General features: G+C 55.4%; 1 protein-coding gene across 1 annotated transcript; it reads left to right on the top strand.

Moving 5' to 3' along the window:
* The first annotated feature begins 5,793 nt into the window (after positions 1-5,793).
* Positions 5,794-12,702, top strand: LOC142929653 (uncharacterized). The gene is made up of 2 exons (XM_076071352.1): positions 5,794-5,865; positions 8,662-12,702. Exons 1-2 carry the CDS (start codon positions 5,794-5,796, stop codon positions 9,694-9,696), a joined length of 1,107 nt encoding a protein of 368 aa, XP_075927467.1. The 3' UTR covers positions 9,697-12,702.
* Positions 12,703-22,549: the final 9,847 nt, after the last annotated feature.

Raw genomic sequence — 22,549 nt, 5'->3', positions numbered from 1 at the left:
GTGGGGGGTGGAGTGGTGGGGTGGAGTGGGGGGTGGAGTGGGGGGTGAAGTGGGGGGTGGAGTGGGGGGTGGAGTGGGGGGTGGAGTGGGGGGTGCAGTGGTGGAGTGGGGGGTGGAGTGGGGGGTGGAGTGGGGGGTGGAGTGGTGGAGTGGTGGAGTGGGGGGTGGAGTGGGGGGTGGAGTGGGGGGTGGAGTGGGGGGTGGAGTGGTGGAGTGGTGGAGTGGGGGGTGGAGTGGGGGGTGGAGTGGGGGGTGGAGTGGGGGGAGTGGGGGTGGAGTGGGGGGTGGAGTGGGGTGGAGTGGGAGTGGGGGGTGGAGTGGGGGGTGGAGTGGGGGGTGGGTGTGGAGTGGGGGTGGAGTGGGGGGTGGAGTGGGGGTGGAGTGGGGGGTGCAGTGGTGGAGTGGGGGTGGAGTGGGGGGTGGAGTGGTGGGGTGGAGTGGGGGGTGGAGTGGGGGGTGGGTGGGGGGTGGAGTGGTGGAGTGGGGGGTGGAGTGGGGGGGTGGAGTGGGGGGTGGAGTGGTGGGGTGGAGTGGGGGGTGGAGTGGGGGGTGAAGTGGGGGGGGAGTGGGGGGTGAAGTGGGGGGTGGAGTGGGGGGTGGAGTGGGGGGTGGAGTGGGGGGGTGCAGTGGTGGAGTGGGGGGTGGAGTGGGGGGTGGAGTGGGGGGTGGAGTGGTGGGTGGTGGGTGGGGGGTGGAGTGGGGGGTGGGTGGGGGGTGGAGTGGGGGGTGGAGTGGTGGAGTGGTGGAGTGGGGGGTGGAGTGGGGGGTGGAGTGGGGGGTGGAGTGGGGGGTGAGTGGGGGGTGGAGTGGGGGGTGGAGTGGGGGGTGGAGTGGGGGGTGGAGTGGGGGTGGAGTGGGGGGTGGTGGGGGGGGTGAAGTGGGGGGTGGAGTGGGGGGTGGAGTGGGGGGTGGAGTGGGGGGGTGCAGTGGTGGAGTGGGGGGTGGAGTGGGGGGTGGAGGTGGGGGGTGGAGTGGGGGGTGGAGTGGTGGAGTGGGGGGTGGAGTGGGGGGTGGAGTGAGGGGTGGAGTGGGGGGTGGAGTGGGGGGTGGAGTGGTGGAGTGGTGGAGTAGTGGAGTGGGGGGTGGAGTGGGGGGTGGAGTGGGGGGTGGAGTGGGGGTGGAGTGGTGGGGTGGAGTGGGGGGTGGAGTGGGGGGTGAAGTGGGGGGGTGGGTGGGGGGTGGAGTGGGGGGTGGAGTGGGGGGGTGCAGTGGTGGAGTGGGGGGTGGAGTGGGGGGTGGAGTGGGGGTGGAGTGGGGGGTGGAGTGGGGGGGTGGAGTGGGGGGTGGAGTGGTGGAGTGGTGGAGTGGGGGGGTGGAGTGGGGGGTGGAGTGGGGGGTGGAGTGGGGGGTGGAGTGGTGGAGTGGGGGTGGAGTGGGGGGTGGAGTGGGGGGTGGAGTGGTGGAGTGGGGGGTGGAGTGGGGGGTGGAGTGGTGGAGTGGTGGAGTGGGGGGTGGAGTGGTGGGTGGAGTGGGGGGTGGAGTGGTGGAGTGGGGGGTGGAGTGGGGGTGGAGTGGGGGTGGAGTGGGGGTGGCTGGTGGTGGAGTGGGGGGTGGAGTGGGGGGTGGAGTGGGGGGTGGAGTGGGGGTGGAGTGGGGGGTGGAGTGGTGGAGTGGTGGAGTGGGGGGTGGGGAGTGGGGGGTGGAGTGGGGGTGGAGTGGGGGGTGGAGTGGGGGGTGGAGTGGGGGGTGGAGTGGTGGAGTGGGGGGTGGAGTGGGGGGTGGAGTTGGGGGTGGAGTGGGGGGTGCAGTGGTGGAGTGGGGGTGGAGTGGGGGGTGGAGTGGTGGGGTGGAGTGGGGGGTGGAGTGGGGGGTGGAGTGGGGGGTGGAGTGGTGGAGTGGGGGGTGGAGTGGGGGGTGGAGTGGGGGTGGAGTGGTGGGGTGGAGTGGGGGGTGGAGTGGGGGGTGAAGTGGGGGGTGGAGTGGGGGGTGGAGTGGGGGGTGGAGTGGGGGGGTGCAGTGGTGGAGTGGGGGGTGGAGTGGGGGGTGGAGTGGGGGGTGGAGTGGTGGAGTGGTGGAGTGGGGGGTGGAGTGGGGGGTGGAGTGGGGGGTGGAGTGGGGGGTGGAGTGGTGGAGTGGTGGAGTGGGGGGTGGAGTGGGGGGTGGAGTGGGGGGTGGAGTGGGGGGTGAAGTGGGGGGTGGAGTGGGGGGTGGAGTGGGGGTGGAGTGGGGGGTGGAGTGGGGGGTGGAGTGGTGGGGTGGAGTGGGGGGTGGAGTGGGGGGTGGAGTGGGGGGTGGAGTGGGGGGTGCAGTGGTGGAGTGGGGGGTGGAGTGGGGGGTGGAGTGGGGGGTGGAGTGGGGGGTGGAGTGGGGGGTGGAGTGGGGGGTGGAGGTGGTGGAGTGGTGGAGTGGGGGGTGGAGTGGGGGGTGGAGTGAGGGGTGGAGTGGGGGGTGGAGTGGGGGGTGGAGTGGTGGAGTGGTGGAGTAGGGGGTGGAGTGGGGGGTGGAGTGGGGGGTGGAGTGGGGGGTGGAGTGGGGGTGGAGTGGTGGGGTGGAGTGGGGGGTGGAGTGGGGGGTGAAGTGGGGGGTGGAGTGGGGGGTGGAGTGGGGGGTGGAGTGGGGGGGTGCAGTGGTGGAGTGGGGGGTGGAGTGGGGGGTGGAGTGGGGGTGGAGTGGGGGGTGGAGTGGGGGGTGGAGTGGGGGGTGGAGTGGTGGAGTGGTGGAGTGGGGGGTGGAGTGGGGGGTGGAGTGGGGGGTGGAGTGGGGGGTGGAGTGGTGGAGTGGTGGAGTGGGGGGTGGAGTGGGGGGTGGAGTGGGGGGTGGAGTGGTGGAGTGGGGGGTGGAGTGGGGGGTGGAGTGGTGGAGTGGTGGAGTGGGGGTGGAGTGGGGGGTGGAGTGGGGGGTGGAGTGGTGGAGTGGGGGTGGAGTGGGGGTGGAGTGGGGGGTGGAGTGGGGGGTGGAGTGGTGGAGTGGGGGGTGGAGTGGGGGGTGGAGTGGGGGGTGGAGTGGGGGTGGAGTGGGGGGTGGAGTGGTGGAGTGGTGGTGGGTGGGGGGTGGAGTGGGGGGTGGAGTGGGGGGTGGAGTGGGGGGTGGAGTGGGGGGTGGAGTGGTGGAGTGGTGGAGTGGGGGGTGGAGTGGGGGGTGGAGTGGGGGGTGGAGTGGGGGGTGGAGTGGTGGAGTGGTGGAGTGGGGGGTGGAGTGGGGGGTGGAGTGGGGGGTGGAGTGGGGGGTGGAGTGGGGGGTGGAGTGGTGGAGTGGTGGAGTGGGGGGTGGAGTGGGGGGTGGAGTGGGGGGTGGAGTGGGGGTGGAGTGGTGGGGTGGAGTGGGGGGTGGAGTGGGGGGTGGAGTGGGGGTGGAGTGGGGGGTGGAGTGGGGGGGGTGCAGTGGTGGAGTGGGGGGTGGAGTGGGGGGTGGGAGTGGGGGTGGAGTGGGGGGTGGAGTGGGGGGTGGAGTGGGGGGTGGAGTGGTGGAGTGGTGGAGTGGGGGGTGGAGTGGGGGGTGGAGTGGGGGGTGGAGTGGGGGGTGGGGTGGTGGGTGGTGGAGTGGGGGGTGGAGTGGGGGGTGGAGTGGGGGGTGGAGTGGTGGAGTGGGGGGTGGAGTGGGGGGTGGAGTGGGGGGTGGAGTGGTGGAGTGGTGGAGTGGGGGGTGGAGTGGGGGGTGGAGTGGGGGGTGGAGTGGTGGAGTGGGGGGTGGAGTGGGGGTGGAGTGGGGGGTGGAGTGGGGGGTGGAGTGGTGCTCTCCCTTCTCGTGATGGCCACGCGCGAGCGGCAGGGGTCGCTGCACGACCACGCCACGACGACTCCTCGCCGGCCGAGAGGATCTCACCACGAGTTGTTCATCGCATCTCGTCGCTGTGGCTGTGTTGTTTCGGCCGAAGCCAGAAGCACGCGAGCCACTCTGCCGAGAAGCAGGAGGAGACAGCAGCAGGAGGAGCAGGAGGAGGTAGCAGCAGCAGGAGGAGGCAGCAGCAGGAGGAGGAGGCAGCAGGAGGAGGCAGCAGCAGGAGGAGGTAGCAGCAGCAGGAGGCAGCAGCAGCAGGAGGAGGCAGCAGCAGGAGGAGGAGGCAGCAGGAGGAGGCAGCAGCAGGAGGAGGTAGCAGCAGCAGGAGGAGGAGGTAGCAGCAGCAGGAGGCAGCAGCAGCAGGAGGAGGAGGCAGCAGGAGGAGGAGGAGGCAGCAGGAGGAGGCAGCAGCAGCAGGAGGCAGCAGCAGCAGGAGGAGGAGGAGCAGCAGGAGGCAGCAGCAGCAGGAGGAGGAGGCAGCAGGAGGAGCCGGAGGAGGAGGTAGCAGCAGCAGCAGCAGGAGCAGCAGCAGCAGGAGGAGGCAGCAGCAGGAGGAGGAGGCAGCAGGAGGAGGCAGCAGCAGGAGGAGCAGGAGGAGGTAGCAGCAGCAGGAGGAGGAGGAGGAAGCAGGAGAGGGGAGCGGAGTGTTCTATATCCGTTCGTTTTGACAGCTGTGCGGCTGGTAAATGAAGGCCGTTCACAATAAATAATAATATAGAAACCCCCAAGATACTCACATTTCGTTCGTACAAAACGAGACGTTCGGGCACCAGGTGTGTGGGAATGACGATGTGAAGTTGGTGGAGTAGAGGGGGGGGGGTCTGGGGTCAATTATCGACCGAGTGTTGCTAATTTAAAATGTGGTGCGACGTAGACCCCCCTCCCCCCGCCGGCAAAAAAATACATACTGCTTTATAATTGTGGAAATACAATACTCTGTCTCTGTGATACATGCCACAGGTAGTCTGGTGATTATAACCACGTCACCGATCACGTGTATGACGACTGCTTAAGTGCCAGCATTAAAATAACAAAAGAAAGCCCAACACGGGCGTCAGCAGCACTGCCTTAAATGGACAACCGCACATATATCGTAGCGAATATGAATATAAAAAATATCAAAGGTAACATTGCGGGCAACGCCCCTCGTTCCATGGCCCCCCTTCTCAACTGAGAGAGATTCTGAAACGTCTCTGACGCCAGTGGTGATTCCCAACCTCCATGCACGACGAGGAGCTCAGTCGACCCTGAAACAGATGAATAGGCAAGCCGCATTGCGTGTCTATGATTTGGTGTGGATTTATTTCAGTCAGCTCGAGTGCAGGAGAGGTGCGGATGGATATTTGCATTGTGAGACCCGAATTTCACCGTCAACTCATTTCTTCAAATAAATTAAAAGGAACGACTCAAAACGTACTGAATCATAATTGATTCCTGGGTCAGATGGCGCGAGTAAGAACGGTGTGTCGTAACCCCTTCCTCCACCCGACGCAGCCGATTAATAGAGTCATCACGTGAACAGCACAACCTACGGTCGATTACAAATAGACCGCACAGAGCCCCCCACGTGTTCAACTTTTACTCTAACAGTACCCGTGCTCTGGTCATTTAAAAAGGTCACGAAAACGATTGTTTATATTCATTCCCGACGTCTGGGGTTGTGAGTTCGGATGCCGGCACAGCGATTAGAACCCCCCACCCCCTTTCTGGCGGCCTCGGCACGAATCTACATCGTCACTCATCGTCCTAATCGCGATCCATGTGGGCAGATAGCCCGTAGGCGTCCACTGGACGTTTCGTCATAATCGTTACGCAATGGGCAGTAAAATAAATATATTGCTAAAGTTCTGCGGACCCACTTTCCAAGGCCATGTGGAACAACAGCTGGGCCGCAGGGTCTCTGGTCTAGAACCAGCGATGGGGTTCGTAGCCACCCACCGCTAACACCACCACCACCAACCACCACCACGCCCGCCCCAGCACGTGAGAGAGGCCTGGTGTGCGTGTGAGAGGCGAACACGTGGTGCCATGTTGACTCTTTGCCTCTGGCTCCTTGTTTATTGCGTGGAGACGCAGATGTGTGAGGCTGCGGAGGAGAAGGAGCGAGCTGAGGAGGGTGGTGAGGAGGAGGAGGAGAGCCTGGAGGAGGTGCAGAGGCCTCTTGGGTGGTGAGGATGTGGTAGGGAGGAGGAGGAGGATGGGACCCCTGCTTGGTCTCCACCACACGGGCCCCAAGTGTGCACCGCGCACAATGTAGCCGCCTACTCCGTCGCGGCGCTCGAACATTCTGAGAGTCCAGTTCAACATTGGGCAGCTTTTACGAGCCCGTCGTTTCATTACCATCCTTAATGTGCGCGATGCAGTTCAGTTGAAGAGGTAAATAAATAACTTAGCAGAGCCACGGAGAGGCAGGGGGGGAGGTGCGTGGCGGGGGTCTCCACGTTGCCTCTCCGCTCGCGTTTGTCACTGCGACTTTTTCTCTCCTGCGAGCACAACGGCGGCGGGGCCCACGGTTGTTCATTAAACGAGCGAGGTGGGGGGGGGGGCATTGTTCACCCCCCACCCTCCCCCCTCGTGGTCACTCGCCCAGGACAAAGTTGAATGTCTCCCCCGACCCTCCCCACCTCAACATGCCCTGCACCCGCTACCTCCCCACCATGCGTGTGTTCCCCGCACGAACTCGCTGGGTGATTGTCGGCTTTTACGATGGGCGTCTGCGGGCTGCTTCACCGTCGCCTCTGGCTGCGAACGGAAGGCTGCAGCGTGGTCACCGCTTGTTGTTGTTGTTGTTAGTGGTTGTTTGTTGTTGTTTGTGGTTGTTTGTTGTTGTGTTTGGTTAGCCGTCGGCTTCACTCGCACTCGATCTTAGAGGTGCCCTGACGTCATTCGCTAGTGTGAGTCGCTCTGTGCCAGTGGAGGTTGGAGTCCAAATTTTGCCAAATTCGAAAATTAGCTCGCTAATTACTCAATTGGGATTACACAGCAGCAGCAATCATCGCCCCACTACTGGCAGGCTTAATGCCCCATGTCACTCGAGCAAATGAGGCGTATCCTGGTCTCTGGAGTTCTCACCTGGTTAAACAAAATGCGATTTGATACTTTTCGATTTAAAGCTTTCGTGACTGCAAGGATTCATCTTCTTTGGTTCTTTCGGTAAAGTCACGTAGAATGAGAATAAAATAAATTGATAAAATAAAATAACACAATAATATTCTCACGACGTTTCGGCCACAACACAAGCGGCCTTCATCAGGTGAAGTCTCGTCCCCTTCACCTGATGAAGGCCGCTTGTGTTGTGGCCGAAACGTCGTGAGAATATTATTGTGTTATTTTATTTTATCAATTTATTATTTTATTCTCATTCTACGTGACTTTACCGAAAGAACCAAAGAAGATGAATTTGATACTTGTTAATATGCGCCTAATAAGATTTAAAGTGTTACTGCCTCGGCTCTGCCCGTGAGTCTCTCACGAGGCAGTAAAGGCAGGGTGGCACCACAACTCCCATGAAGATGTACCAACACTGCACGACAATGTGAGTACTGTATAAAAGTCTGCCGCTATTGGGAACATACCTTATAGAAAACCGAGCTGCGTCGATGTGAGATGAATGTTAGGAGTCACATTGATGATAGGGTTGCCCTAAAAGTCGAAGCTTTCGTGACTGCAGGAATTCTCTTTGGTTCTGTCGGTAAAGTCACGTAGAAAATAAAATCAAATAATAATAAAAAACGACGTTTCGGTTGCAACACAAGCAACCATCATCAAGTATGAATGAATGTTAAAACACAAACACGGGAACAGCATAGGCAGACACACATGCAGAGAGAGACACACACACAAAGACTCGCTCTGTTTGTCTTTGTGTGTGTCTCTCTCTGCATGTGTCTCGCTATGCTGTTCCCATGTCTGTGTTTTATCATTCATTCTTACCTGATGATGGTTGCTCGTGTTGCAACCGAAACGTCGTATTCTATTATTATTTTATTTTATTTTCTACGTGACTTTACTGACAGAACCAAAGGGTGGTTGCCCTAAACTTTACAGCAACGTAAAACAGTCGTAACAATATTCTCGTGGCCCACGGTGGTGACACCATCGCGTCTGATCCCACCTCACAAAATGTACGCACCCAGTGCCAGCACTCAACTTAATAATTGCTATTTAAATACTTCCGAGAACAGAGGGGCGCGTTCTAAAGCCCCGTGGAGATTCCATGCATGTGCACGATTTGTCTTTGTTGAAAACAGCACCTGCGCGACTTTGCTTCCAAACCCACGGAGTAGCCTGCACTTGGAAGCCACATCACAGGGGTTTGAAGCATTTCAATGGCTAGGGGGATTCGATACGAAGACTCCGTGAGCCTGGTCGACATCTTCTTGCACGCCTTTTACCTTTCTGCCAAGAACCTGATCCCGATGTCATTGATGCTTTACGCATTGTATATCATCATCACCAACGTTGTCATCATTATATCATTAAAACCATGGGTTAATTTAATATGAGTGAACATCGTTTTTGGAAGTTACCAACAATTGTCGAATGGATACAAATGCCCCTTGGCAGAGTCACGTGGAATTTCCACGAGGGGTCTCCTCCGAAGCTCCACGCGGTCTGAGTGAGCACTGCCCATCGCTCGATTTAGTTTGATGGAACTCAAAAGAATAAAGATCGCTTAACAGAAATGATCGCGTCTCAGTTTGTGTTCTTAACCTCTCCACCCTCCCTCGCTGCCGTAAATCTGACCCCCATCGAGTGTGGGCGAGCTGGGGGGGCGGAGGGAAGCCCCAGGATGGGAGTTGTCCTCAACTCATTTTAATTTACGGCGAGGGGGAGAGGCACTCCCCCCCCCCCCCCCACCGCGTCTTTGTTCGGTTCATGTGACGTCATTTCCATCCTAATTGACGTCATGCTGTTTTAGTCACGGGGAATTTCAGGAACTAGGCCGCGTTCGCTCGGCTGCGCCTGCGGTGGGCGCGCTCCAGTGACCCGCCAGGGGTCGTCCAGACTCAGCCACGAGAGGCCGACGAGGGGGCACGCATTGAGTCAACCACACGTGCTTCTTCTTATTCTTCTTCCTCTTCTTCATCTTCTTCTTCGTCATCTTCGTCATCTTCTTCTTCGTCTTCTTCTTCGTCATCTTCTTCGTCATCTTCTTATTTTTCTGAGTTTTTTTGGTATATTGTCCATTTGAGCCACAGGTGTTGTGACAAACCAGCGACTGGACGTGTGCACCCCGCTACCACTACGGAGGCTGCTGCTGCGTTAGTGCTTTCGCTGGTGTCCTGCCGTGTGGTGTCCTGCTGTGTGGTGTCCTGCTGTGTGGTGTCCTGCTGTGTGGTGTCCTGCCGTGTGGTGGCCTGCTGTGTGGTGTCCTGCCGTGTGGTGGCCTGCCGTGTGGTGTCCTGCCGTGTGGTGGCCTGCCGTGTGGTGTCCTGCCGTGTGGTGTCCTGCCGTGTGGTGTCCTGCCGTGTGGTGGCCTGCCGTGTGGTGTCCTGCCGTGTGGTGTCCTGCCGTGTGGTGTCCTGCTGTGTGGTGTCCTGCTGTGTGGTTTCCTGCTGTGTGGTGTCCTGCTGTGTGGTGTCCTGCTGTGTGGTGTCCTGCTGTGTGGTGTCCTGCTGTGTGGTGTCCTGCTGTGTGGTGTCCTGCTGTGTGGTGTCCTGCTGTGTGGTGGCCTGCTGTGTGGTGGCCTGCTGTGTCGTGGCCTGCTGTGTGGTGGCCTGCTGTGTCGTGGCCTGCTGTGTGGTGTCCTGCTGTGTGGTGTCCTGCTGTGTGGTGTCCTGCTGTGTGGTGTCCTGCTGTGTGGTGTCCTGCTGTGTGGTGTCCTGCTGTGTGGTGGCATGCTGTGTTTTTTTCGCGTTGGCCCGCGCGTTCGGCGCGATGTCCGACGTTCTCTCCTCCGCGCGTTTGTCGGGAGCTCCACGAGTTGTTGGCAATTTATCGTTAACGTTTCCCCGGCACGTGCAGCGAAACGTCTGACTTCATGCCGGAGTGGGCGCGGCACAGGCCCAGCAACGCATCGGAGAACCGGAATCAAACCATCATTGTCATTGCTGGTTAATATTATTGGTTTTCCCCTCGGAGTTACATTCCAGCCACGCTAGCGACAGCGCGTAATGAGACGGCAAGATTAACATTGGGGAACTCTCGACAGCGAGCAGTGCACCATCCTGTGTCAGGGCAACGGCGCTGGTAGCCGATGCCACAGAACTACTTTGTGAAGTCACTTTGAAAGGCCTTTTCACATGCACACTTTGGGCACACCTTTGATATGGCCCTACTCATATGCCAATCAAACTTATATTTCATTGAATGAATTCAACTAAATTAAGTGAACAATCTGTTACTGTGAATCTGTATTTTGCGTATGCAGACATTCGTGACCTGCCTGAGACCGTCAAACTCAATGGACTTGAAAAACCCGGTTTCGACATGGAAAACCAAAACACGGATTCGAACTCCGACTCTCAGCAGTGCCAGTTCAGGCGCTCTGACCCCTCCCCCCTCGCCCACCCAACAGCAACCCGGGCACTTCTCTAACCTTCGTTGCATATTTTAGCGAGTGGAGAGAATCCAAGTGGCAGGGAAAACCCACGCACATTGACGGAGATGACACTCAGCATCCCACAGACTAAAGTGCTTGCAACTCTTGTCTCCGAAGTGCCACATTACCAGCACGAGCCACCAAACTCACCCGGCTGCTTTGTGGTTAAGCTGATGACAAAACTAGAACCCTCATGCCGGGCTAGAGGCGGTGCAGGGGACGGCCAGCGATGGGCATGAGATTAGCCACAGACGGATGCTAGCCTAGTGCACGGATGTGCCCTCAGTGGATTGATTCGTTGCCAGTGAAGCGGTTGGTTGTGGTTGCAAGGCGCTGTTAATGCCGTAGTGATAGACACGTCATAATTCATCAATGTAAATCCCATTCTCATGCTCGGTATGAATGCATGAAACGGTGCGTTTAGGAATTGATTATAGTTTGAGATGGGCGGATGGCACGGAGGCCAAAGTGGTAAGCTGGCACTGCTGAGATTCTGGGTTCGAATCCGGACAGCAGCCTGTGGATTAAGCTGATTCTCAAGACTAGTGGATCGATGTTCTCTTCCCGGTCAACAATGTATGTACGCAAAACATGACATTCTATTTGGTTATGCGTGTGTAGTTTATTCCAACTCTGTCCTCCACCGTGTGGACCAGCGGTAATTGGAAGGGATCTCAGCAGTTGCTGTCTGTGTTATCCTGGTTAGCGGCCGCTCTCTAACACGAAGCGTTGCGCTGCTCTCTGAGTGAGGGGTCGGCTCGGTTTCTCCGTCTCGTGACGCGAAGCCGATAGCACAATTGGATACAACTGCGGAAACAATATTCGCAAAAAAAAGAATGGAATATTTTTGGTTCGTGAAAATTGCGTGAAAATGTTCTTTTGACGCTAACGGTGTGGAACAGAACAAACGAGATGCTACAATTACTCAATGATACTTTCGATACCATTGTTTGTTAGGCGAGAGCTCTGCACACCAACACATTCAACTCCTTTTTAGACACCGTTGCTTAGTTGAGATATATTATAACAAATGTTGCGAACACATTAACGTGAAAAGAGAGGGGTTGGTTTATTTTTGGCGGAGGTCGGTTTATAAATGTGGTGGTCAGTCAAAATGTTGCACAAAACCTATTTAATATTTTAATTTACAAATAGAACAACAATTCTTGAAATCGTTGTAAATCTCTTTATATAGACATACAAAAATGCAACATTGACTTAAAATAGAACTAACAAGAGGAAATACTAAGCACGTATCTTCACAGAGGAAAGCTTGCAAGCTTATTTAATTATTATTTTTTCTTATGTTTTTTTATGTTTCTTTACCGGATGTCTCTTGACAAACGCTTGTGGACAGGATGACGGCTAATTAAAGACACGTTCGTGAATCTGCTGCCATAACCCCGGCACTCTGCGGAAGTGGCACGGGGTGCGGAGGGAAGTGGGTGACGATGATGATGATGACGATGATGATGATGATCATGATGATGATGATGACGACGATAATTACGATAGTGATGATGACGGCAATGATGACGACGATGATGACGACGATGACGACGATGACGATGATGACGACGACGACGACGATTATGACGATGGTGATGATGCTGCGTGCTGGGTTAATCTGCACTCCACCACCAAAGTGGAACTTGGCGTGTCCTCAAGGCCACTGCAGCAGGTGTCGCAGAACAACCCAGAAGGTTTGTGGTGGCCCTGTGGGAATTTGGGCCGCCGTGGGCGCCACCATGGCGATATTTTAACTACTTCGCCTGGTATGCAGAAGCTCGTGGGCTCGATTCCGACCCTGACGCCTGCTGTATATTTAGAGTTTCCGTGTTTTTCTCCATGTGGTCGCGTGGAATTTTCTGTCGGTCCTCCGGTTTTTCCCTCCACATTAAAAAAAACACATGCTGAGAGTATTTGGGTGCTAATGTACACATTTACACGTGATAAGCCACTTTGTTGAGTTATCATTTGTGGCCAGGGCGCTTCTGAAAAAGAGCAACATAGCTCAGTGGGCCTTACCTGGTGAAATGAAACATAGTTTTGTTTAGTTTAGGCTTGGATTGGGTTACCGGGCCACTGGGCATTTGCTGTGGCAAGCCGCTCCTGGATTTGGGCGACCAAACATACAGGCCGACATAAATTACGGACCAGCTGATTGAGGGTGAGATCTGAGCCAGCCCCAAACGTGCAATGGCTCACAAGCACGCCCAGCTTAGGTGGCAAATGGCAAGTTGCCCACTGACCGAGTCTAACCCCAACAAGGTGGCCATGAACCGGTGCCAATTCCGAACAGAGCTCACCCAGCAGTTGCTGTCAACCTCAGTTGAACAAGAGCGTACTGCCCCGTACTGCCCCGTACTGCCCCGTACTGCCCTGTACTGCCCCGTACTGCCCCGTACTGCCCCGCGGATTGCTCGCTTACACGCAGCAGAAGCCCCAACAAGCTGCGCGTCAGTCATCCGCGATTCTGATCATCCACGGCGCCCCCCCTCCTCCTGCCCCCCCCCCCGCCCCCGCTCTTTGCGGAATCTCCCGCAGGTCGCCGTAACCCCCCGGGGGGAGTGGAGATCCTGAAAATCCGCGTGCTTTGCTTCGGTTTTTTTGGATCCGCATTTTGCCCCCACATATGGACACGGATCGTTGGGAGTCCTGCTGTAATGTTTGGTGAGCTAAAAAAAAAACCCATAAACACACTTTTGTAGTAATAATAATGATGATCATATTTTCGACCTGTAACGCGCCGTACAGTATTCGCTCGCCCTCGAAGAGAGACACCGACTCGGAGCCGCGAGGGACACCAGACGACCATTAGCGCAGTCACGCGGTGAGCCGGCGCCAGCGAATGCCCAAGATCTGCGGTCCTCTACATATGAAGGTGTTAGCGGCCAGTTTATGAGCGTTTACATGTGGGAGGAAACACGAACACCTGGAGAAAAACCCACACGCGTGAGGGGGAAACACTCTATCCACTCAGACGGAACAGGTGGAGATTATTTCACATTTTGCCGTGCCGCCTTCTCCTGGCAAGCTGTACTTGCTGCTGGTGAGCACAGCATCTGTGCGGTGATCCACCAACTCCAGCCTTCACAATGCTGGATTACAGGCCACGTGCATAGCCACCACTGCGCTGTGTTCTGAGTTGTTGTTAACAGTTGTAGCCTTCGTGGATCCACGTGCCGGTGTGTGCATGCGAATGTTGTCTTGCGTCATCTGCACGGTAGACCCTCAAACGTATTCACAAGGGGCCGTGGTGTGGTCCAATGTTGGTTCCCTCTGAATTTGTTCTTTCACAGGAATTGTTCGTTGGCCTCCCGCCCATCAGCGAACATTCGTCCCCACCCCCCCCGCCTCTTATTTGTACCTCCAGGGGTACGAATATTTGTTAGGGTCAGGAATTAAAAAAACCCCTAACATTTGTTAGGACAAAGTTAAGACAAAACAGATTGTGCAAAAGAGTAAAGCTCTGCTACAAGTAAACCGCGTGTGTGTAAAGCGGAGTTAAAATAAATAAATTGGTTAAAATACTGCACGAATAAAAAACCTTCATCTTCATCATTATCATCTACGGTCAATCCACTGCTGGATGAAGCCCCTGCCGAGCCGCCGCACGCCGCCGTCTTAGCGCGATCTCGCGATGTAAACAGTCTACCCGGCACTTGTGCACCGGTGGATTTAGTCGCTCCATCTCCCGGCGGGCGGAAATCTCTCAAAACGTGCTCCGTTCTGCGGCGGTCGCTCCATCGCTGTTCTTGACAAGTGGCTGTCATCACTTCCAGAGAGGCGTCCTGCCCATGCCCTCTTTACTTTGCTTGACAGTGTTGAATGTTGCGCTGTGTCCGCTGAGCCACCTGTGTCCCTCTGTCTCCGTCTATACCCAAGCACGTGTTGCTTCCTATCGTTTTTTACCCACTTTTCAAATTATGATGCGTGTTATTATTGTTAATGACCACCATTGTGAAGCATATATCGCAGCGGGTTATATACTTGCAGCCAAATACATATAACTTTCACATTTTCGCTTTTAAGAGCAATGCCCTAATTCATAATTGGTTTATTTTGGGTGAGATCAGGCGGGATTAATGCCAATTACTGTAGAGGGATCAGACACCCTCCATCATCCAACACAGACTAATAGGTCGAGTTCTCACCTGGGTAAAGGCGCCGATTGAGTTTGGTTTTTCAACCAGTTTTGAATTTTCCGCTGTGCTAATTCAACCAAACTGGTTACGTGGATACAGCGAGAATTTTTTTTTTACAATGAATTGTGACATTAACCGTTGAGGATGAGCTTAGGAAAGTCATGGCATTTATTGGATATTTATTTATGTATGGCAAAGGTGATGTGGTGCAGCCTTGCAAGTGCTGACTCTGGCCGTTGTGACAGAAGGGCCCCTTCTGGACGGAGCCCTGGAGAGAGGTCCTCTCGAGGCTGCACGTGGCCCGATTTCCCATTGCTGGTGAGGAGACGTCTCGGGCCAGGTGGGGAGCACCCACACTTTACCCCACCGCAGCAGGCGACCTGGAAAGCAAAAAAAATGCATTTCAAACAATGCCAAGGGTTAGAGAATCGATGTGTTTTGCCAGGTCTCAGGGCTGTAGGGCCAATTAGTTGCGTGGAGGGTTTGGGCTGCCGCTGAGCACAGGAGGTCTCAATTTTCCATGATTCCTTTGTTGTTGTTAAGAGTGGTGGGAATCGTTTAATGTGGTTCCTTTCTTGTGAGGAAGGTTTGGCTTATGCAGTTGTGTGCGTGTGTGTACTCGTGTCTGCCTGCCGTGTGTACATTTGGTCTCTGTGGTTTAGTGTATTACGCTACGAACCTGGCCACCTTAGTTCGATTCTTGACCACGGCTAACATGAGTGACGTGTAACTGAACCGGTCCTGGGGACTTTTCTATGTCGATTCAGCCTTAAACAAGTAAACATCGTCGCTGGCCATCCACCCCCTCGTGTGCCGCGCGGGTCATCATAGGTGCTCGCTAACAGCACTTACCCCAACAGTCTGTTAAGACTATACGGGGGATCTTTGTATTTTGTTACGTGCATAGGACTGCGTTTGTGTGCGCCTGCATGTGCGTTTTTACGTGTGTGTGTGTTACTTGGTGTGTGTGTTGCTGGGTGTGTTGTTGCTGGGTGTGTGTGTTGCTGGGTGTGTTGTTGCTGGGTGTGTTGTTGCTGGGTGTGTGTGTTGCTGGGCGTGTTGTTGCTGGGTGTATGTGTTACTGGGTGTATGTGTTACTGGGTGTGTGTTGCTGGGTGTGTGTGTTACTGGGTGTGTGTGTTGCTGGGTGTGTGTGTTGCTGGGTGTGTGTGTTACTTGGTGTGTGTGTTACTGGGTGTGTGTTGCTGGGTGTGTTGTTGCTGGGTGTGTGTGTTACTGTGTGTGTGTTACTGGGTGTGTTGTTGCTGGGTGTGTGTTACTGTGTGTGTGTTACTGTGTGTGCGTGTTGCTGGGTGTACGTGTTGCTGGGTGTGTGTGTTACTGGGTGTGTGTGTTGCTGGGTGTGTGTGTTGCTGGGTGTGTGTGTTGCTGTGTGTGTGTGTGGCAACTCTGTCGTGGACAGTGCTGTGGGGGGAGTTCCAATTTTGATTGGCTCCTCCCCTCATGGCATATGTGTCCACCACAGGGGCTAAACGGGGGCTCTGGACGGGTGCGAGGGGCTGGTAACCCCTCCACCTTCAATTAATTACCACAAAACCACGAATTAAAGTGAAATATGTAACAACTAAGCTTGTGCCGGAGGCCCCGGGGGGCCAGGCGTCTATGACGTCTCCTGGCCAAACCCCAATTGGCGGAGCCAGGAGATTGAATACCTACCCTCGGGGCTACTCCAGAAACAACGAAAAGCCACTACGGGTGGCCACGTGGAATGTTCGAACGCTCACTGCAGAGGAGAGGCTGCCACTCCTCTGTCGGGAGCTGGACCGGTACCGCCTGGATCTATGCGGCATTCAGGAGGTCCGGTGGACCGGCTCTGGCTCCTGCCACCATGAGGGGTGGACAGTCCTCTACTCGGGGCAGCAGACTGCCAAACAACAGGGTGTGGGTCTTCTTTTGAACAAAAGAATGAAGGGGGCGTGGGAGCGTGGCGGTGAGGTGTGGGAAGCTGTAAGCCCCAGGCTACTTTGGGCTCGCCTTCCCATCAACCGGAGGCGAGGAATGGTGGTCGTGGTTACTTATGCCCCCACCGAAGATGAACATCCGTGGAGGGATGCAGGCAAAGCCGATGAGTCAGATGCCTTCTATGACCTCCTGTCACAGGTGCTGGCTAAAGTGGCCCCTCGGGATAGAGTCATCATGTTGGGTGACTTCAATGCCCGAGTTGGTCATGATACTGGCACCTGGTCTGGAGTGATTGGAGGGCATGGGCCAGATCAGCTCAATAACAACGGTAGGAGGCTGCTAGATTTTTGTGCAGCCCATGGGCTTGTAATTACCAACACGCTGTTCCGGCATCGGCGCATCCACACAACTTCATGGATGCATGCCGGGTCCAAGCAAGAACATCTGCTGGACTACATAGTGACGGACCAGCGAATGCGAGCCCATGTGCTTGACACCAGGACCTACCGTGGAGCTGATCTGCCCTCTGACCATCGACTAGTCATCTGTAAGATGCGCCTGCCATTCTTCCACTCCGGTGGTGGGTGTACACCCAGGACCCCATTCCAACCTAAAGTGGCCTGGTCTCAGTTATCTGATGAAAGTTGCAAGCGAGAATTTCATCATCGCTTGCGGCTGGGATTGGCATCGTCCCCGACTCCTCCTGATGTCGAGGGTAAATGGGCGAGGTTTAGGACTGTGACTCATGCAGCTGCAATGGCTGCTTTGGGTACGCGGTCCAGACCTCCCCAGACACCCTGGATGACAGAGGAGTTGTTCAGGATGGTTGAGAAAAAGCGACAGGCCCACTGTCATCGGCTACAGAATCCCACGTCAGAGAATGAGGAGGCTTACCGCAGCCTTCGCTCGGAGGTTCGGAGAGCCGTGAGGCGCTGCAAGGATGGGTGGTGGTCGCGGGTTGCTGAGGAGATGGAGTCTGCCTCAGTGGCCCGTGATCACAAATCGCTATTTAACTCCATCAAAAAAGTAACCTGCAGCGCCACACCTATTACCATCATTAGGGGAAAAAACGGTGATCCAATTTCCGACCCCCAGGAACAGGTTCGCAGATTTGCTGAGCATTTCTGTGAGGTCCTGGGGGAGGGAAAATCCCACAGCCAGGAAAACATCGTGGCACAAAGTGAGGATGACCCTGCTGAGGCTGCGGTGCCTCAAATATTGGATGAAGTCACCCCCTGTGAGTGGCTGGCTGAGGTGCCATCTGCTGAGGAAGTATTGAAGGCGATCCGGAGTCTGAGACCAGGAAAGGCAGCGGGCAGAGATGATCTCCCAAGCGAAATGCTGAGGGAGGGTGGCGTTTGTGCACAGACTGCCCTATATGACATCATAACAACAGTCTGGACCACTGGACGGGTTCCGCAGGATTGGAAGGATGCCCTGGTGGTCCCCCTTTTTAAGAAGGGGGACCGCACAGACTGTAACAACTACAGGGGCATCTCACTCCTCAGTGTGCCGGGAAAGGTCCTGGCAAGGATTATTCAGCATCGCCTTGCCAGGCACGCTGAGGAGAGGCTTGCGGAGCCCCAATGCGGTTTCAGGAAAGGGCGGTCCTGCACAGATGCCATATTTTCTGTCCGTCTGCTACAGCAGAGGTGTAGGGAATTCCAACAAGACCTACATCTCTGCTTTATTGACCTGGTCAAGGCCTATGATACCATCAGTAGGCCTGGGCTCTGGGTCGTTCTTCGTGCTTTTGGAGTACCTGACCCTCTGCTCACGATCATTAAGGACCTTCATGATGGTGAGCGGGCCCGGGTAAAACTACGTGGCCGGGAGTCAGAGCCATTCCCTGTACACCTTGGGGTGCGACAGGGATGTCCTCTGGCTCCCACATTATTTAACATCTATTTTGACCACGTAGTTCGTAAAGCCTTCAATAGCTGTACCGGGGGAATCTCCATATGGTACAGATATAATGGGAGGCTAATCGATGCCCGGGTGCGGTCAAGGGATGGCTCCCTATTGCTCAACCACGTTATGTATGCTGATGACTTGGTAATAGCTGCTCAGTCAGAGGAGGAGTTGGAGACGCTGCTGCTGAGACTGGAGCGTGCCACTAAGAGGTGGGGCCTTACCATCAGCCCCACCAAAACTAAGCACCTGCCTGGGTATTTTGTACCATCGGACACTCCACCCCCACAACTCCCAATCGGTGATGGGGCAGTTGTGGAGAGAGTGGAGAGTTTCCCATACCTGGGCAGTGTGCTTATGACTGGCTCCAGTTTAACAGCAGAGGTCTCACTCCGAATCAGTCGAGCGGCAATATCTTTTCATCGGTTGCGTAACGCTGTGTGGAAGCTACCTGGTCTGTCGCTCCGCACTAAGCTTCAGGTCTTCTCGGCCACGGTCATTCCCTCCCTTCTCTACGCTTGCGAAACGTGGACCCCCCTAATGGAACATCTTCGCCGGTTAGAAACATTTAGGCTGACCTGCCTACGATCCATCCTGGGTTTAACCAGACTGGATTGTGTGAGGAGCTCACAAATCCTTGAAAGATCTGGGCAGGGTCCCATCGGTGAGCTCCTCCGGCAGGCAAGGCTGCGATGGCTGGGTCATGTAGCCCGCATGCCCAGCCACCGCATGCCGAAACAGCTTTTGTTTGGCCGGATTGAGGGGGCTAAGCGGGCGCGGCACGGGCTAGAGAAGAGATGGAGTGATGTGGTACAGGAGGACGTGGAGCTGAGTGGACTTGCCGATGACTGGTACCAGCGGTGTCAAGATCGGCCTCTGTGGAGGAGGCTCGTGAAGGATGCTACTGGGCAGTTGGAGGCAGTCGCCCTCCAACAACAACGGAGGGCGGAGGAGCGACGCTCACAACAGCGAGCGGAGCGCCGGGTGGCTAAAGCACAGCAGGTTGGCACAGTAGGGGGCACAGGTGGTGCATCAGCCAGTCATCTCAGTCAGTCGACCCGTGGCACCTGGGTCTGCCCCGTGACCTCCTGCCAACGGGCGTTCGACACTTCACGTGGCCTCAGGGTGCACATAGCCTGGCACAAGCGTCGTGGTGACGTCACCGCCACTTAGTGGCGAATGGCGGTTGTTGTTGTTGTTGTTGTGTGTTGCTGGGTGTATGTGTTACTGGGTGTGTGTTGCTGGGTGTGTTGTTGCTGGGTGTGTGTGTTACTTGGTGTGTGTTGCTGGGTGTATGTGTTAGTGGGTGTGTGTGTTGCTGGGTGTGTTGTTGCTGGGTCTGTGTGTTGCTGGGTGTGTTGTTGCTGGGTGTGTGTGTTATTGGGTGTGTGTGTTACTGGGTGTGTGTGTTGCTGGGTGTGTGTGTGTTACTGGGTGTCTGTGTTGCTGGGTGTGTTGTTGCTGGGTGTATGTGTTACTGGGTGTGTGTGTTGCTGGGTGTGTGTGTTGCTGGGTCTGTGTGTTACTGGGTGTGTGTGTGTTGCTGGGTGTGTGTGTTGCTGGGTGTATGTGTTACTGGGTGTGTGTTGCTGGGTGTATGTGTTACTGGGAGTGTGTGTTACTGGGTGTGTGTGTGTTACTGGGTGTGTGTGTGTTACTGGGTGTGTGTGTGTGTTTCTGGGTGTATGTGTTGCTGGGTGTGTGTGTGTTGCTGGGTGTGTGTGGAGAGCGGTGGTGCAGTAGGGGTTCCCGCTTCGCTGCGCTGCAAACCCGGCGACCCGAGTTCAATTCCCGCTCACGGCCAACACCAGTAACGATTATCTCAACCGGTCATGGGTCTCCCCTAGGTCGACTCAACCTCAAAATAAGTACTTTGTTGTTGTGTGTAAACATCAGCACTGGGAAGGCCACACCACCGCGTTCGTGCGCCGTTCTGGCCTTAATAGGTGCTCGCTAACAGCACTTGCCTCAACAGCCTATTAAAGGCCATGGCGGGTCCTTTGTGTGGTTCTGGGTCGTCGGTGGGCGCTGCTTTGCGTGTTTGTTAGTTTGTTGGTGAGTTCCCAGTGCCATGGGGAGAGTGAGAGGGGAGGGCGCGCTGGGAGATTTCCGTTCCTGCCTCTGGCTCGATGCCCAAAGAATGGAAATATTCGTGAGACCTGCACCTCTCGGGCATGGAACAGCTTGCCGCAATTTTTTGGGCAATTTTAACGGTACCTAAATTCCAATGGAACATTGATTCCATATTTTTAACTCGTATGAAAATAGATAAAAAATAGTTATAAAACATCGATTAAACCTTTAATTGGCGGTGAGGTGTTTTTCTGCCAACGTTTTGAGGTTATTATTATTAAGCGATATTGGTCGCACGATAACAGTGGAGGGAAGGTGAGTCATAGAGATAAAGGTACGTCATAGAGATAAAGGTACGTCATAGAGATGACGCAAAAAATGGCATCTACGTAAAGAGTGTCTGTGTCTCTGTGTGAGTGTCTGTGTCTCTATGTGAGAGTCTGGGTCTCTGTGTGAGTTACTGGGTCTCTATGTGAGTGTCTGTGTCTCTATGTGAGTGTCTGTGTCTCTATGTGAGTGTCTGTGTCTCTATGTGAGTGTCTGGGTCTCTATGTGAGTGTCTGTGTCTCTATGTGAGTGTCTGGGTCTCTATGTGAGTGTCTGTGTCTCTATGTGAGTCTCTATGTGAGTGTCTGTGTCTCTATGTGAGTCTCTATCTCTATGTGAGTGTCTGGGTCTCTATGTGAGTGTCTGGGTCTCTATGTGAGTGTCTGTGTCTCTGTGTGAGTGTCTTTGTCTCTATGTGAGAGTCTGGGTCTCTGTGTGAGCTATTGGGTCTCTATGTGAGAGTCTGGGTCTCTGTGTGAGCTACTGGGTCTCTATGTGAGTGTCTGTGTCTCTATGTGAGTGTCTGGGTCTCTGTGTGAGTATCTTTGTCTCTATCTGAGTGTCTGTGTCTCTGTGTGAGTTACTGGGTCTCTATGTGAGTGTCTGTGTCTCTGTGTAAGTGTCTGTGTCTCTATGTGAGTGTCTGTGTCTCTGTGTGAGTGTCTTTGTCTCTATGTGAGAGTCTGGGTCTCTATGTGAGTGTCTGTGTCTCTGTGTGAGTTACTGGGTCTCTATGTGAGTGTCTGGGTCTCTGTGTGAGTGTCTGTGTCTCTATGTTAGAGTCTTTGTCTCTATGTGAGTGTCTGTGTCTCTGTGTGAGTGTCTGTTTCTCTATGTGAGTGTCTGTGTCTCTATGTGAGTGTCTGTGTCTCTGTGTGAGTTACTGGGTCTCTCTGTGAGCTGAATTTTTGAACAGCTCACGTGATCATCTAAAGTTGTCGTCTACTGCTCGTGTTTCCTTCTCTAATCGATGCTTCATTGTCAGGGCCGTCCATAGCGGGTTGCGGGGCCCGGGTCAAACCCCCACGATGTGAGCCCCCTCCCGATGCCTTAAAACTAAACCCAAAGGATGGCATCTGACACCGCGACATCGAAGCGCGCCCCCCCCCCCCAAAGCGCGGGCCCCGGGGCGATCGCCTCGATTGGCCGTGTACCCTGTGGACGGATCTTCTAATTGTCTCGGAAGACAGAGCTGAACTTCCTACGCTGGACAAGACGCAACGGAGCCGGTTCAACGGCGCGGTCACTGGAAAGCGCTCTTTGTGTCATAGCAGAGATCGAAAAAAATCAGCGACGACGTCCAACGCGCGTCACTCGCTCCGTGAGTGATCTTGCCGGGGCGGATGCGTGCGTCCTCGCTCGTGAACGACGCATTCCGCTGCCTGGTGCGGCGTGTGTCCAGAGAACCGTAGCCGAGTGATTCACGTGTGACCCCCGCACCCCTGCCCTCCGCCACGCCTCCCCCCTCGTCTCACTCCACCCCCCCCTCGTCTCACCCCGTGGAACCGGAGAATGATCGAGCTCGACTCAACTCTCCGGAATTAAACCCAACGAGGTTTTACGTTGTTGCTATGTGTCTGTCAATGTCACGTTTTCATTTGGAAAAAAATCAAAGGAAGTCCTTTTTGTGATGGTTCGGAGACGCGACGCCTGCACGCCCCAAGGTGTGCGCTTGGCGACGGAGGGAAGTCGTTGATCGAATGTCGGCATGGGAGTCAACATGTCAAGGTGCCAGTACTAGAGGTAGCTCTAGACAGGGATATTTGGCCTACTCCTCCATGCTGGCCACAGACATCATGGAGGAGGTGGGAGTTCCCACACTTTATGCCACCAGCACCACACACAGCCTGAAGATCGACTGACTTGTGAATGCTGCAGGATGGGAGGTTGAACCGGCGACCTCTCG

This window comes from Petromyzon marinus, chromosome 32 (genome assembly GCF_048934315.1).
Source record: "Petromyzon marinus isolate PM22_M1 ecotype Great Lakes invasive population chromosome 32, UKy_Petmar_22M1.pri1.0, whole genome shotgun sequence".
Classification (NCBI taxonomy): domain Eukaryota; kingdom Metazoa; phylum Chordata; class Hyperoartia; order Petromyzontiformes; family Petromyzontidae; genus Petromyzon; species Petromyzon marinus.
The sequence above is the reverse complement of the archived record's forward strand: the minus strand, read 5'-3'. Positions and strand labels throughout refer to the sequence as shown.